The sequence below is a fragment of the Mus pahari genome, chromosome 23 (genome assembly GCF_900095145.1).
Source record: "Mus pahari chromosome 23, PAHARI_EIJ_v1.1, whole genome shotgun sequence".
NCBI lineage: Eukaryota > Metazoa > Chordata > Mammalia > Rodentia > Muridae > Mus > Mus pahari.
Window position 1 is genome coordinate 25,916,609 of NC_034612.1, and position 16,049 is coordinate 25,932,657.

General features: G+C 51.9%; 2 protein-coding genes across 5 annotated transcripts in view; both read right to left on the reverse strand.

Annotated features, from left to right (window-relative positions):
• Positions 1-54: 54 nt before the first annotated feature.
• Positions 55-8,820, reverse strand: Tmem120a (transmembrane protein 120A). Its single transcript, XM_021222607.2, has 12 exons — positions 8,636-8,820; positions 6,878-6,996; positions 6,561-6,677; positions 1,857-1,916; positions 1,587-1,682; positions 1,421-1,510; positions 1,271-1,336; positions 1,115-1,176; positions 930-1,022; positions 635-699; positions 467-535; positions 55-375 (listed from the first exon to the last, which is right to left on the reverse strand). The coding sequence occupies exons 1-12, from the start codon at positions 8,726-8,728 to the stop codon at positions 262-264; spliced, it is 1,044 nt and encodes a 347-aa protein (XP_021078266.1). The 5' UTR covers positions 8,729-8,820; the 3' UTR covers positions 55-261.
• A 3,033-nt stretch (positions 8,821-11,853) lies between these two features.
• The window catches only part of Styxl1 (serine/threonine/tyrosine interacting like 1), a 27,064-nt gene continuing 22,868 nt past the window's right edge, over positions 11,854-16,049 (reverse strand). For 2 of the 4 annotated variants that reach the window (XM_021187087.1, XM_021187083.2), the window contains one exon: positions 11,854-12,524. In XM_021187087.1, the coding sequence (XP_021042746.1) occupies positions 12,393-12,524 (132 nt within the window). In that variant the 3' untranslated portion in view covers positions 11,854-12,392. The remainder of the gene's footprint in view (positions 12,525-16,049) is intronic. The other 2 variants (XM_021187086.1, XM_021187084.1) reach the window with 1 other exon arrangement.

Here is a 16,049-nt window from a genome sequence, read left to right on the forward strand (position 1 = left end):
TGGGGCCCCAATTCTTGCATCCCTTGGGCAAACACATCCACAGTCCATCAGGCATCTCCATGCCGCTCTTCCTTTATTGAGGCCTAGAGCCCAAATCCTGCAAGCTGGGCTCCAGGCCCGGGCCTTCCTCAGGGCCCACAGAGCCCACGAAGCCCAGGGGGCACAGAAGGGAACCCCCTACACACAAGGGGTAACCCCAACCTGCCGCCCCACCTGGCACACAGGTCAGAAAGCCCCTTTGGGGCTGGCATCAGATCTAGCTTAGTCCTTCTTGTTCCCGTGCTGCTGGCTGTGGAACTTCTGATGCACCACTCGGAGGGTGGTGAAGAAATTGCCGAGGAAGAGGAGGAGGAAGGGGAGGCCGCACATGAGCACCTGCAGGGTGGGGAAGGAAGGCCAAGGTCAGGACGGTCGAGGTCTAGGTGGGACTTCCAGCGCATCCATCCCTTCCGGACCCCTGGCTCACCTGCCACTCCTTGCACTCGGGGTCCCGGGCCAAGTTAAACAGGGTCAGCGCATTAAAGAGCTGCCAGAACTGTAAGGGACAGTCTGCTCAGTAAGCATAGTGTTCAGCGGGGCTCGAGCCAGAGGTGGACACCCAAGGGGTGGATGAGGTCCCCCGGGTGTGACTTACGTGGCCAAAGAAGAGGAAGGGAAGCAGGAAGGTGAGGCCTCTCCACATCCAAGACTGAAAGCCCTCTGTGGGGGGGTTAACAAAGCAGAGGGGGGCTGGCGAGATGGCTCAGCGGGTTAAGAGCGCTGACTGCTCTTCCAAAGGTCCTGAGTTCAAACCCCAGCAACCACACGGTGGCTCATAACCACCCACCCATAATGAGATCTGAGGCCCTCTTCTGATGTGTCTGAAGTCAGCTACAGTTACTTACATAAAAATAATAAATAAATCATATATATATATATGACTGACCCACCTACGGTGAGATCCATCGTGTGTCGCTCGCCCAGGGCTCGCAGGCGGTACAGGCACCCGCTCTGATAGTAATACTGCAGGAACTGCACAAAACCTAGGTCACAAAGCGACACCGTGAGCATGTTAGACCCGCTCCAGGCCGCAGCTTCTCTGCCCCCTTGTTCCCTCCCCAGCAAGGGAACTCACTCTGGTACATGGAGAAAGACAGGAACTGGTTCCGGAACTTCTGGTACATGAGTCCATCTGGCCTACATTGCGGGAGAAATCAGAGGAAGGGAGGCATCAGGCCCGGATCTTCCGCCTCACACCATTCCCCTACCAGCTGAGGTCTGGGTCACTCACCAGGTCAGCATGACTCCTGACAGGAATGTGGACACATAATGATGGAAAACCCACCAGCCTTTGATCCTGTAAGAGGGCATCTGTTAGGTACTCGTGCGGGAGCACAGAGAGCAAAGGCGTGGCACGACCCGCCCCCCTGCGCATGCGCACCTGGAACCATTGTTGATGAGGATGCTCTCCCGGATGGTCAGCGTGCAGTAATACCAGACTAGCAGGAAGTTGAAGGCGGCATCCGTCACCCTGGGGAGTGGGGAACAAAGAACTGATACCAGAGCCTTGCCCCTGACACTGTCCCAACCCAGACCGAGACCCTCACCTGGAGTTGAGCAGGAAGCGGCAGGTGAAGGAGATGACGATGAGGATGATGGTGAGGTAGAGCTTGAATTTCTCGTACTCGTCTTTGTAAGCGAACCTGGTAGGGAGAGGGACGCGCGCATTCACGGGCAGGCCGCCTGAGGCGGGGGAAGGTCCCAGACCAGCCTGGAGAATTTGACCCAGAAACCAAGCCCACACCAACCCAAGTCAGGGTAGAGGCGGATGGAGAACCCTGGGTGAGACCCAGCTCTGGGCGACGACCTCCACATACTTAGCCTGCTTGCTCAGAAGTGTCACGTTGACATTCCCCAGAACCAGACTCAGGTACAACCTAAGGGACAGAGAGAGGCCTCGGTGACAGAGAAACAAAGAGCACAGTCCTGAGCTTGCTGTGTTGTGTCCCTGTGGCCGTGGTATATCGCTCTAAACTCCAGGGGGCGCCACTGAGCAACTACCCACCCCTGCCTGCTCCTGAATCCAGCCCTCCCTCCGGGTAAACAGTGTCTCTAGCCCTACGGGGTTTTCTCTGGGACCTCCCTCTGTTGGCACCTTGAGAGCCCTAGCTGTTCTCTGGGAGAAACCATCCGCATATCCCAGACCATTCCTTGGGTCTGGGCATGCGGAGCTGGGCATCCATTGCTATTTGTTTGTTTGTTTTTTTCTTGTCTTGTTTTGATTTTTGGTTTTTCAAGAAAGGGTTTCTCTGTGCAACCTTGGCTGTTCTGGAATTCCACTGCAGACCAGTCTGGCCTCAAACTTAGAAATCCACATGGCTCTGCTGGATTAAAAGTGTGTCCCAGCACCACCTAGCTTCTCTTTCTTTTTTCTTTTCTTTTTTAAAGATTTATTTATTATTATACAAAAGTGCACTGTAGCTGTCTTCAGGCAGCCCCAGAAGAGGGCGTCAGATCTCATTTACAGATGGTAGTGAGCCACCATGTGGTTGCTGGGATTTGAACTCAGGACCTTTAGAAGAGCAGTTAGTGCTCTTATCTGCTGATAAGCCATCTCTCCAGCCCCTAGCTTCTCTTTCTTAATGTGTATGTGTCTGTGCTGGGATTAAAGGCATGCACCACCACTGCCCAGCTTCTTATTCTCACTTTTTCAACCTCAAGAAACTCAGCCCTGAGTGCCCTTCAGTGCGTCCCATACATAGCCACATACTGGACACCTCGTTCCCACCTCAGGGGCCTCTCTTCAAAACTCCAGGTGGAGGATGGCTCGGCTGGTAAGAATGCTGCCTAGCACCACACAAAGACTCACACCTGTAATCCCAGGACTTGGGAAGTTGAGGCAGGGGGGACCAGAGTTGAGGCTAGCCTGGGCTACAATAGACCCTGTCTAAAAAAAAAAAATAGACCACCAAACTCAACAAACAAAACCAAGCTACTTGTGTGTCTCTCCCTCTTACTGTAGCCCGTCCGTCCTCAGTCAGAGCCACTCCAGGGTGGCAGCCACGCCGTGTCCTTTAGCTGCGCCCAGAAGAAGGGCTTCTGCCCGCATTCAGGCCTCAGAGGAGATAGCAGAGATGCCTGAGGCTGCAAAGGAGGCTGGGAGCCTGAACTCCACGGGAGCCTCTTCCCAGCGGCTCCGACTTAACATCGCTGCGATCCAAAGCAACTTGGGGAGGAGACACAGTTCATTTGGCTGACCTATCCTGGATTCCAGTTCATCCAAGAAAGCCAAGACCGGAACTGGAACTGAGCAGGAGCTGATACGGAGACCACGGAGGGGTGAGGCTTACTGACTTGCTTCTGATCACCTACTCAGCCCGCTTCCTTAAAGAACCAGGACCACCACCCCAGGGCTGGCCCCGCCCACAGTGGGCGTGGCCGCCACCATCAAAGGCCAAGAAAATGCTCTACAGGTTTGTCCCCCCACAGCCTGATCTTCCAGAGGCATTCTCGGTGCATGGTCCCTCCTTTTAGATGACTCTAGTTTGTGTCAAGTTGACTAAATCTAGCCACCCCTTGTCAGCTTGACATTCAACACTATTTAACGATATCCTTTCCTTTCTTGTTCATCCCAAGATCTCGTATTAATAGATATCACAACATAAAACACATTACCAAACTTGGAATTGGTAGACTTTACAAACTCAAACACTTTAAAAGTTCAGTCTCACGCCGGGCGTGGTGGCGCACGCCTTTGATCCCAGCACTCGGGAGGCAGAGGCAGGNGGATTTCTGAGTTCGAGGCCAGCCTGGTCTACANAGTGAGTTCCAGGACTTCAGGGCTATACAGAGAAACCCNGTCTCNAAAAAACCAAAAAAAAAAAAAAAAGTTCAGTCTCTAAAAAATTACCAAGTCCTGTGGGGGGGTGGCGGCCCACGACTTTAATCCCAGCACTCAGGGTTAGGGTGGGGCTTAGGGAGGCAGAGGCAAGCAAGAGATTTCTGAGTCCGAGGCCAGCCTGGTCTACAGAGGGAGTTCCAGAACATCAAGAGTTACACAGAGGGCTGGTGAGATGGCTCAGTAGGTAAGAGCACCCGACTGCTCTTCCGAAGGTCTGGAGTTCAAATCCCAGCAACCACATGGTGGCTCATAACCATCCATAACGAGATCTGACTCCCTCTTCTGGAGTGTCTGGAGACAGCTACAGTGTACTTACATATAATAAATAATCTTTAAAAAAAAAAAAAAAAAAAAAAAGAGTTACACAGAGAAACCCTGTCTCAATAAAACCAAACCAAACCAAACAAACAAAAAACCCTACAAAATTCTTTTTAAAGACTAAAGTCTCTGTAAAACTCCAAAATTTCTTTCAAAGTCTCTCCCTCTACTGTGTGCTCCTATAAAATCAAAATAAATACTTAAGAGGGAAGAAGCAGGACATAGTAAAAATCTGAACAAAAGCAGACCAAATTCTAGCTGTGTAAATAACTCAGTGTCCGGTGTTTAGGATTCGTTTTCCTGAGCCCCCCTGAAGGGCCTGCTCCGGCTCCACCCTCTTCAGCCCACACAGACAGTCTCCTCTGCTCAGGCCAGCTCCACCCAGGGGTCTGTCCTTGGGGTCTCCTGAAGCACCTGGGCAGCACTTTCACCAACAGCCCACGCCGGGCTCCCTTTGTGATGCCAAGCCTCAACTTCTCTCCATGACTCCTTCAGTCCTAGGGTCAACTACTGAAGCTGTACCTTGGCCAATAGACTCTACTGGCCTCTCACAGTACCAAGTCTCAGGTCCTCTCCATGATCCTTTATGCCTTCAAAACCAGTACCACTCTTATACATAACCTAGTTTATCTGCCAGCAAGAGATGCGATATTGGCCACCTCTGGAACACAGACTCTAAGGAGACACTTCCCCAAAGATTTCACCTCAATAATGAATAATGCTCATTTCTTATTATTATTTTGGTATTTTTGTTTTTGTTTTTTTTTACATTTTTGTTTTTGTTTTGTTGGTTTTCTGAGACAGGGTTTCTCTGTGTAGCCCTGGCTGTCCTGGAACTCACTCTTTAGACCAGGCTGGCCTTGAACTCAGAGATCCACCTGCCTCTGCTTCCTGAGTGCCAGGACAAAAGGTGTGTGCCACCAGCATCCAGGTTCTGGTTTCTTCTTAATCACTGCTAATTCTTCAGCCCCAGCTGACCAGAACCACAGAACCTTAAATCTAAACAGCCAATGTTCACAATAGGATCTTTACACTTCCCTCTGTACTTCCCAAGCCAGGCCTCCATTGCCTGCACTGCTCTCCCAGTATTATCTCCCAACAGAACAGCCAGCCCTCTGAGCTCTCGGCAGCCAGTGACTTTCTAGCCCAGAGTTCCAAAGTCCCCCAGACAACACACTCAGGTCTGCCACAGCAACACCTGACTAGCCTGGTACCAACTTTACTTGGTCAGGGTTACTACTGCTGGGATGAAACACCGTGACCAGCTAGAACTCCAGGAGGAAATGGTTCATTCGGCTTACATATCCTGAATCACCGTCCACTGAGAGAAGCCGAGGCAAGAGCTCAAACTGTAAAGGAACCTGGAGGCCTGAGGTCATGGAGGGGGCTGCTTACTGGCTTGCTTCCCCTGGTTTGCTCAGCCTGCTTTCTTATAGAAAAGACCACCAGCCCAGCGATGGCACCACCCTCAATGGGCTGTGCCCTCCCTCCCTCCCCCAATCCCTAAATAACAGGCTTGCCTACAGCCTGGTCTTATGGAAGCATTTCGTCAATTGAGGTGCCCTCCTCAGATGACATTAGCTTTCGTCCAGTTGCCATAAAAACTATCTAGGACATAAACTCACTCCCCACACAGACCCAGCCCTGCCACCCGGGGCATCCGTCACGTTTTGCAAGCACTCGAAGGCCAGGTCAGCTATGCCAGCCCTTGAGTTAGTTTTGGTTTTTATTTTATTTTTATATGGGTGTTTTCCTTGCAAGTATATATGTGTGCCTGATGCCCACGGAGGCCAGAAGGTGGTGTCAGATCCTCTGGAAATGAAGTTATGGACTTGCAAACTACCATGTAAGTGCTGGGAATTGAACCCTGTTCCCTTAGGGGAGCAGTTAGTGTTCCTAACCATTACGCCACCTCTCTAGCCTCTTTGGTTTTTGGTGGTGGTGGTGGTGGTGGTGTTTTTGTTTTGTTTTTGAGAGAGCATCTTTCTATATAACCTTGGTTGCCTGAAACACACTACGCTGACCGGGCTAACTTTGAACTCACTATGTAGTCAAAGAGGACCTTGTCCTCTCTATCCTCCTGCCTATGCTTCCAGGGTGGTAGGACCACAGGCATGAGCTAGCTCATTCTTTACCTCTGGAGACGACTTAGGCTACACTGGGAAGCTGTGTCTAACCCCGGTGTGGGCTTACAAGTCCATCGCTGAGGCCCCAGTTCCCTGAATGCTTCCCTTAAAGTTCCCATTACCGTGAGCTGTCAGACAGCCAGGCCACCAATATGTCCTCCTTTACTGACTGACTGACTGACGACTGACTGACAGACGAGTGTGTCCCATCCCTGGAGCTGGAAGAAGGGGCTCACCCGTTCTTCTTAGGCAGATAGGCTTCCATGTCGAAGAAGAGGCCTTGGCGCTCTTTCATCTGGTTTTCCAGCTCCTGTGCGGCCTCCATGGACTCGGCTGGGAGAGAGGGTCTGCATCTGGGAGGACGGCAGGAGTCAGGCATGGCACCTGGGAGAGCCCAAGTCCTGCAGGAACCCCTGTGGGAACCCTTTGGGACAGAGAAAAGGAACAAGGCCCAGGGCGGAAGGATACAAGAGCCATGCCAGGGGAAGCCCAGGGGAAAGGCCCCTCCCCATGTCAACCACCCACCCCCAGCAAGCCATCACCCCCCTCTCACTTTTTCAGCACCAAGGCCAGCTCCTGGAGCCGCTTCTTCTGTCGTGTGATGGAGTTTGTACAGTTGGCCTGGAGTTTGGTCAGCTCCTCTAGCTTGAGGCGGTACAGGCGATGTGTTTCCTAGCATGAGAGGAGGCGCTGGCTTGACGGGGGAGCTGCCCGGGCAGGGAACCAGCTCTCTCAGAGGTCCAACTTTCTGTGCTTGCCCAGGGACCTCCCAGAGATTGCTCTGCTCCTGAGGCACGCCAGGAGCTAGGCTTCTTCCTGTAAACTCAGACCCTCTGTGGTCCATGTCCTCAACAACAGGTCAGTTGTCCCCAGCTCGGGCATCTGGATTCTAAGTAGCCTCGAGCCCAGCGGTTCTCAACCTTCCTAATACTGCAGCGCTTTAATACAGTTCTCATGCTGTGCTGACCCACCCAACCACAAACTTGGTTTCATTGCTATTACCTATCTGTAATTTTGCTACTTAGGTGACAACTGTGAAAAGTTAACCCGATCCCCCCCGAAGGGGCCGCGACCCACAGGCTAGGAACTGCTGCTCTCAAAGGGGCTGCCTGAACTCACCCCTTCCCTTCTCAGACCCCTACCTACCCAGCCTGAAAGAATGGAAATCAGGAATAGCCATACTGCCTTCTACCCAGGCATTCTTGATGTTCCCTCTTGGGTTAAAGGTCGTCAGATTCCCGCCCTAAGGCCAGTCCCTCCCATCCACTCCCCTCCGGCAAGCACCTTTGGTCCAAAGCTTCCCCAAGTACTTTGCCCTGGTGGGTGAACCTTGCAAGTTGCAGCCTAAACACAGGGCAAGGGGCAGTGTGGGGAAATCAAGGCAGGGGCTGAAGTCATCGTGTGATGGCAAAACTGGGAGACATGGAGCTCTGTAGGTCTCTAGGGAGAGTTCTAGTGCCAGCGATCTGGAGAGACCTGGACACATGAGGCTGGGCACAGTCCAATAGAGGCAAAGGTCTAACCTAGTCTCCAATTGGCTAGGCTCCACTATTTAGGTCTGTTTCTCATGCCAAAATGAGCTGCCACATCCCCCTCAAACTCCAGCATGTGCCACCTCTGCCCAGTGACAGCCTTCCAGGAAGCTTCCTTCTCTCTGGTATGGAGACAGAGTGGCCACAAACAACCCCATCCTGGGATGGGAGGTTTTCCAATGGTCGCTCTACCAATCCAGGAGGTCCTGGTACAATCTGCCCCGCCCACCTCTCCCTACAAGAGAGAGCCACGTGTACTGGGTCAAGCCTCCTCTTGTCCCTAGGTGGGCGCTGTCCCTCCGTCTCAGATGGCTGAGATTCCCCCAACCAGGCCTGAATTTTACCTAAACTTGCTTCCCTGCGGCGTTCAGCAGAGTTAGCCAAGGGCGGGGAAGGCGTTGTCCGGCTGCAAGTTTGCAGGGTAATTCACCCAAAAGGCTGGGCCGGGCTGGGTTCTGCCTCGGGTGACTGCTCTCTAGGAAGGGAACTGGGTCCCTGATCGGGTAGCAGTGCAGGGGGAGGGGCAACAGAAGAGTCCTGACCAGTTTTCAAGGCCTTTGCACAAAGTCGAGATATCCCGGTACAGAAGGATCCCGCCCCAGGCACGCCGGGGACGCGCGGGCAATCGGGGCTCCCATCAGACATTTAAGAAGAAAAGTGGGGGAGAGTCTCGACCCCTGACCCCTCCGAGCTACCTTATGTGTGACCTAGTGTTGCCCGACCCTTGTCCCCGAGACAGAGACGTGGCTCGGGGCTTGGATGGCCGCAGGGACGCTCACCTGGATACCTTGGAAGTCCTGCTGCAGATCCTCCCAGTTGCGCAGGCAGTCGCCCAGCGGGTCCGGGGGCGGGGACTGCATGTCTTTGTCCATGCCACGGGCCGCGGGGAGCCGCGAGTGGGGAGGACGGAGCTGCAACCCCGGCCGGCCGGAGGAGCCTCCGCCACCGCCCCCGTCCGCTTCCGGGCTCGCGCCGCCGTGACTACCAACGGGAAAAGGCAAGGCCTGGCGTAATCTGCGCGTGAGCCCCGCCCCTAGAAGCAGCCAATCGGAGCCAGGGACGAGAGCTGGGCGGGGACACGGGCCCGCAGGGTGTCTCCTCGAACTGAGACCAGACCTCAGCGGCCAGCATTTTTACCCGAAAAGTCGGCTTCCTCGGACCACTCACAAACCAAGGCGACACGTGCTTCTAACACTTTGGTATTTCTAGATAGTGTCATATTATGTAGCCCTGCCTGGTCTGGAACCAAGAAATCCCCCTGCCTCTGACTCGCCGCGTGTAGAGATTAGAAGCGTGAGCCACCTCACACTCTTCATACACCTTTGTCCTTGAGAAGCTGCGCCTCTCTAGGGACAGCCCTCGTCTCCCAGCTTTTACAGATACTCCTTTCCTGGCCCTGAGTCCTCCGAACTCCCCTCCGTCCTTAACTTTTAGGCTGCTTCTCCTAAAATACAAAACTTCCCACCATGTCCCTTCTGAAGCCTTACCAGTGCGGCTCAAGTTACAGACTCCATACAGAGCTTGCCCAGCCTGCTGGAAGCTCGGAGTGCAATTTACCCAGGCACCACACAATAAATCAGATGCAGAGCCAGGCAGTGGTTAAAGGCAGCATTCGCCTTTAATCCCAGCACTTGGAAGGCAGAGGCGGGCAGATCTCTGAGTTCGAGGCCAGCCTGGTCTACAGAGCGAGTTCCAGGACAGCCAGGACTACACAGAGAAACCCTGTCTCGGGGGGGGGGGGGGGGAATCAGATCAGAGGTGCGTGCCAGTGATGCCAACATTTGGAAGGTTCAGGTGGAAGGATCAGAAGTTCCTGGTCATCCTCACCAAGGACACGCACTCACCTTACCTACCACCCACATCACACCCTACATTCTTCATCAGTCCCCTTATAAGCACCTCCACCTGGACTGAGTCTGAGGAAGTGCTTTTGGACAACTCCTTTTGGGACTTGTGGCCCATGAGGTGGCCCAGCAGATAAGAGTGCCTGCAGCCAAGTCTGGTGACCTCAGTTTGATCCCAGGACCCACGTTGTGGAAATAGAGACTCAGTTTCAGCAACGTGTTCCCTGCCGTCCACACAGGTACCATGGCATGCCCAGACATATGAAATGATGCTAGAGAGAAGCTCAGCATGTAAGAGCACCGGCTGCTCTTCCAGAGGACCTGGGTTCAATGCCTAGGTCTACATAGTAGTTCACAGCCATCTGTCACTCCAGTCCCTGACGATCCAACACCCATCTCTGGGTTTCACTGGTACCGGGCCCACATATGTGGTACATAGACATAGAGGCAGGCAAAAAGAAGTGCAAGCAAGGCACAATGCAAAATTTTAAATACGGTATAACAAAACCATGGAAGATTTTGTGGAATTTGGGGGGTCTGGGCATGTGGTTCAGTTGGCAGAATGCCTACTTGCAGGAAGGCTTGGATCTGCTTCCTAGTATCACAAACTTGGTGTGGTGGTACAGGCCTGTATTCCTAGCAACTGGAAGGAATAGACAAGAGAATCAGAAGTTCAATGTCATCCTCAGCTACAGAGGGACTTCCAGGCTATCCTGGCCTACATGAGACTCTGTCTCAAGAGAAAAGAAAAAGAAAAAGGAAAAGAAGAGAAAAACTGAACATAGAATTTCTAGAAACTTGGGAGTGTGTGGTGGGAGGACCAGAGTGTCTCCTTCATAGTGAGCTGGGAACAGAGTCTGTACACAGGGACTCAGAGGCGGTGGTCAGATCTCTGGCTCTGGGAATGTGGCAAATACCCCCGTTTTGGGGCCTCTGAAGTTGGGAGCATCCCTAAGGCTGGGTGGGAGGACCTGCACCCTGGCATAGACACCGTGACAGCTGGTCAGAACACAAAGCATAGCTGGACTGGCAACATAAGCATCGCTGAGCACCCCTCCCTCCTCCCGCCCCCTCACATGGGTAACCTCCAGAGTGAAGGTCCTCAGAGTGCACCAGGGCTGCAGTAGACTTGGTGCAGCTCACCCCCAGATATGGAGGTGCCTGAGGAGCCAGAAGGAAAAGGGGTTCTGCTCTGCAGAATGGAGCAGGGCCCAAAAAGGCCAGGCATAGTGTAACACATGGCATGCCAGCACTCAGATAAGAGACAAGAAAGCAGCAGGGCTGAGGGTGGCCAGAGGTATGTAATAAGGTAGAGAGATGGCTCTGCAGTTTAGAGCACTGGCCGCTTTTCCAGAGGATCCAGGTTTGGTTCACAGCAAACACCGGCGGCTCACAACCATCTGTAACTCCAGTTCCAAGCGATGCAATGCCCCTTTCTGACATCTGTATGTCTGTCTGTATGGTGATACATAACCTTAGATGCAGGCAAGACATCTATATACGTAACACAGATAAATCTAAACTAAACTCTAAAAGTGTACGAGATGGATTAGAAGAGACCCAGAGCAGGGCTAGGTGTGTGGCTCAGTTGGTGGAGTGCCTGACCAGCACGCAGGAAGCCTGGCTCCATCCCCAGCAGTGGATAAACCAAGTGTACACTGGTGTACACTGTAGTCTCAGCACTGGAGAGCCGGGAGCAGAAGAGTGTGGGTTTAAATCCTTTCAGCTACAGAGTTTGAGGCCATGCCAGTCTATATGAAACCTTGTCTCAAAAACCAAAAGGCTAAACCCATAGCTCACTGATAGCGGGCGGGCTTGCCTAACACGCAAAGCTCTTAGAGGCTCTCGACCTGGGCCCAGGCACCTTTAGGGGTTAAATGGTCTTTTCACAGGTGTCTCCTGACACCATCAGAAAACACAGATATTTATATTACAATTCATACTGGTAGGAGAATTAGTTATGAAGTAGCAATGAAATAATTTTGTGGTTGGGGGTCACTGTTAGGAGCGACCCTGTTTAAATGTTAACTGCCTTGTCAGCCATAAGTGCTTACTTACAAAGTCTTGGCCTTAGTGGAAAAGTACTAGCTTCGTTGAGATCTCTGTGGGAAAGAAATAGCCCAGTAGATAACAAATAGCGATAGATCTTAAAGTCAGGTAGAACAATAGGTATAGATTTTAGTGGACGGACCTACAACCTGTTCAGTTCTTTCTCTACCCAGCCAGTATCCGGCTTTTGGGAACAGGTGCGTTCCCCCAGAAATAAAGCGACTCTACATCATCCCCCTCCCCATATCCTGCTTCTATTTGGGTATAAAACCTGCCTGGGAAAAATAAAATCTGTCGGCTTGATCAGATTTTGACTTGCTGTCCGTTCTTTGTGTTTCTTGTTCCCCCGTTCTCCTCCAGGTGATTCCCCAGTTCACTGTCCTGCGGGTCGGGACAGGTCACCACATGAGGAACTGTATTAGAGGGTCACAGCGTTAGGAAGGTTGAGAACCACTGCTCTAGGTTCAATCCTCAGTATTGGAGAAAAACAACAACAACAACAGAACCAGTCTTAAGATGCAGATATGAGCCTCCAGGCAGCAAAGGTCTTCTCCTGGACAATGCCAAGTGCAAACCCAGCTCCCCAGTCCCCCAAAGTCCCAACAAGACTCCCCAGTGACCACAGCTGCGTTCCAGGCAAAGGTCAGTAGATAGGCTCGGAGATGTCTGTGAGATATTGCCCATGGAGGACTTTCTCCCACTCCAGCAGCTGCGCCACCAAGGCCCGATTCGGACGCATGTTGGTTTTGCATTTCTTCACATGGGCCCAGGACCTCTGTGAATGCAGAGATAAAGAAGGCTTCAGGACAGGTGTTGGGAAGCTTTCAGACCAGATCACAGCCAGCTCAGGGGGACAGGAGACACCTACCCAGAAGCCCACATGATGGCCTAAGACTAGATGCAGATGCAGGGGCTAGGGTAGGAGTTCATTTGGTAGTGTGCTTTCCGAGCAAGCATGGGGAGCCAAGTCCAGTCCCCAGGACCCATAGACAAAAGCTGGTTGTGATCACACTTGTAATCCTAGTGCTGGGGAAGTAGAGGCAGGGGGATTCCTGGGGCTCACTGGCCTCTTTGCCTAGCTTAATTGTGGAGTTATAGACCATGTCTCGAAAAGAAAAGAAAAAGAGAAGAGAAGAGGAAAGAAAAGAAAAGAAAAAAGAAAAGAAAAGAAAAGAAAAAGAAAAAGAAAAAGAAAAAGAAAAAGAAAAAGAGAAAGAAAAAGAGAAAGAAAAAGAAAAGAGGGGGAGGGAGGAGGGAAGGGGAGGGGAGGGAAGGAAGGGCAGGAAGAGGAGAAGAGAAGAGAGGAGAAGGTGGGGCCCCAGGCCTGATGATCTGAGTTTCACTCTAGTGATAACTATAGTGCAAGAAGAGGAATGACTCTGCACATGTGAATACATACACAAACGTGAACACACACACACACACACACACACACAGACACATTCAAAGGAACAGAGAGGAAAAATAACTGAAGCATGGACAGAATAGCAGCCTGGGTGAAGTCATCAGGGCAGGGAGCCCTGGGCACAGGCTGGGCCATGGCGGAGCTCCTCAGCTTTGACTCTGTCTCCCACCGCTCCTATGAGACAACACACGCACACTCCCATGGGCAGGTCCACTCTAGGCTGACCTGAGACACACAGCAGCCACAACAAAGGTTTGCATTGAGACTGGCTGAATCACTGGAGAGATGACAAGAACCACGGGCCAGTTATCCGAAGAGGGAAAGGCAAAGCTGGCTTCCTGCAGGTAGTACACGCACAATAAAGTTCAGATCTGTCCCTGTGTGAATGAGGGCACATAGCTAGCCTTCACCTGGGCTATAGACAGAGAGAGTAGAAAGGCAAAGGCTATCTTAGGTGCTAGAGCGATGCCTCCCTCTGAGACCATGTGCTGTGGAGAACTTGAGTTGGGCTCCCAGCACCCACACCAGACAGCTCACAACCTCCTTTATCTCCAGCTCCAGGAGATCTAATGACTTCTGGCTTCTGAGGGCAACTGCACTCATGTGCACACAACCCTCCCCCACATACACACTAGAGCTAATAAACACAGGAAATCTGTAGAATAATAAATTCAGTATGTAACTGTCCATTGTGCAACTGTGTGTTAATGATAAACAATAGAAGAGAAGGAGGAAGAGAAGGAAGAAGGAAAGAAAAGGAAGAATAGGAGGAGGAAGAGGAGGAAGAGGATGAAGAAGAGGAGAAGGAGGCGATGATGACGAATATGACAAGAAATCAAAGGCCTGGAGAGACAGCTCAGCAATTAACAGCACGTGCTGCTCTTCCCGAGGCCTCGGGATCACTTCCCAGCACACACGGTCCAATCCCTTGTGATACAAGGAAGCCTTCAGACCTGATGCTTTTGGCTTCCACAAGCACCGGCACACTCATGATACATATACATACACTGAAGTACAGACACATACACACTAAGAAAGAGAGAAGCCAGGCAACGGCAGTGTATGTCTTTAATCTCCTTTAAGCACTCAGGGGGCAGAGGCAGGAGGATCTCTGTGAGTTTGAGGCCAGCCTGGTCTACAGAGTAAGTTCCAGGACAGCCAGGGCTACACAGAAAAACCCTGTCTCAAAAAACCAAAGAGCAGCCTAAGCTGCTACTGCATAAGGCTAAGGTGCCTACAACTCCAGCTCCAGGGGATCCGAGAAACATACACATAGACATGCATACAGACACGCGCACACACACACACACACACACACACACACACACACACACGCATGCAGGCAGGCAGGCAGACACAGAGAAACGGAAACTAACTGAAAGACAGGGAGAGAGAATTAAAAATAAATCTCTTTAGATTTAGAATTAAGCCGGGCGTGGTGGCGCACGCCTTTAATCCCAGCACTCAGGAGGTAGAGGCAGGCAGATTTCTGAGTTCGAGGCCAGCCTGGTCTACAGAGTGAGTTCCAGGACAGCCAGGGCTACACAGAGAAACCCTGTCTCGAAAAACAAAACAAACAAACAAAAATTTAGAATTAAAAATATACTAAATCTCGGAACAACAGCCACAACATCAGGGGCAGGAGTGGCAGCGGCGGCGGTGGCAGATGGCAGCGGCCTCCCTCACCTCTATCCCCACAGTCGCTGCCCGGTCCCGGGGGTGGGAGGAGGGGGCGGCGGCAGCGGCAGCGGCAGCGGCTGCGGCTGCGGCTGGATGAAACAGGTCACCTGCAGATATTTTATGCGTGGGGTTTGTAAGGAAGGAGATAACTGTCGATACTCTCACGACCTCTCCGACAGTCCATACGGTGTAGTGTGCAAGTATTTTCAAAGAGGGTACTGTGTTTATGGAGACCGCTGCAGATACGAACACAGCAAGCCACTGAAACAGGAAGAAGTGACTGCTACAGATCTGAGTGCACAACCACCCCTCACTGCTTCCTCAGGTCTCTCTTCTGCTGTTGGATCACTCGCTGAAATGAACCCAGGCGAAGCTGAGTCACGGAACCCAAACTTTCCGACTGTAGGAGCAGGTTCAGAGGACTGGGTGAGTGCCATTGAGTTGTCCCTGGGCAGCCCTACTGTGGCCTTAGTAAGTATTGTGAGGACCCTGTAAACTGCAATCAAAGGGCTAAATGACAGGCCACAGTGAACTCAGTGTCAGCTTTTCTGTTTCTAGTGTTTGAGTTTAACCTACTGTCAACACATTTGATTGGGTTATCTAAGATTTAAAGATGAAGTAAAAGAAAAAATTTTAACTACAATAAAATGAATTCCTGTTTAAATATATATATATATATATATTAAATCTCTTTAGTAAGATACTGGCCATACAGGTGACCTGTTGTCCCCAGGTCCTGGGCTGAAACCCTGCTCTGAAGCTCCTGTTCTCAGCACAGGGACCTTACTCTTGAGCACCGTGGTCTAGGTGACATCTAGACTTTGGATTTCTCTTCCCCGATTCTTTCCCATCTCATCTTGAAGGTGAGACCGGATGGCAGTACTGCAGTCTGAAGTCTGCCTGATCCAGCTCAGATTCCCCTCCTATGGCGCTTATGGTTCAATTCTTGCCCAGGGAACAATACTTCGTTTTTATTTCAGATGGGATTTCTCTGTGTAACCCTGGCTGTCTTGGGACTCAGTCTGTAGACCAGGCTGGCCTCAAACTCACAGAGATTGCCTCTGCCTCTGCCTCTGCCTCTGCCTCTGCCTCTGCCTCTGCCTCTGCCTCTCTGCCTCTGCCACTCTGCCTCTGCCACTGCCTCACCTCTGCCTCTGCCTCTGCCTCTGCCTCTGCCTCTGCCTCTGCCTCTGCCTCTGCCTCTGCCTCTGCCTC

Bases quoted from the DNA above. Each gene is read 5' to 3' on its own strand.
- Tmem120a (XM_021222607.2), bottom strand. From the start codon at position 8,728: ATGGACAAAGACATGCAGTCCCCGCCCCCGGACCCGCTGGGCGACTGC. The intron at 1,917-6,560 runs GTGAGCCCCTTC...TCTGTCCCTTAG, and splicing joins TATCTGCCTAAGAAGAACGG to GTTGTACCTGAGTCTGGTTC. The intron at 536-634 runs GTAAGTCACACC...TGTCCCTTACAG, and splicing joins CCTTCCTCTTCTTTGGCCAC to TTCTGGCAGCTCTTTAATGC.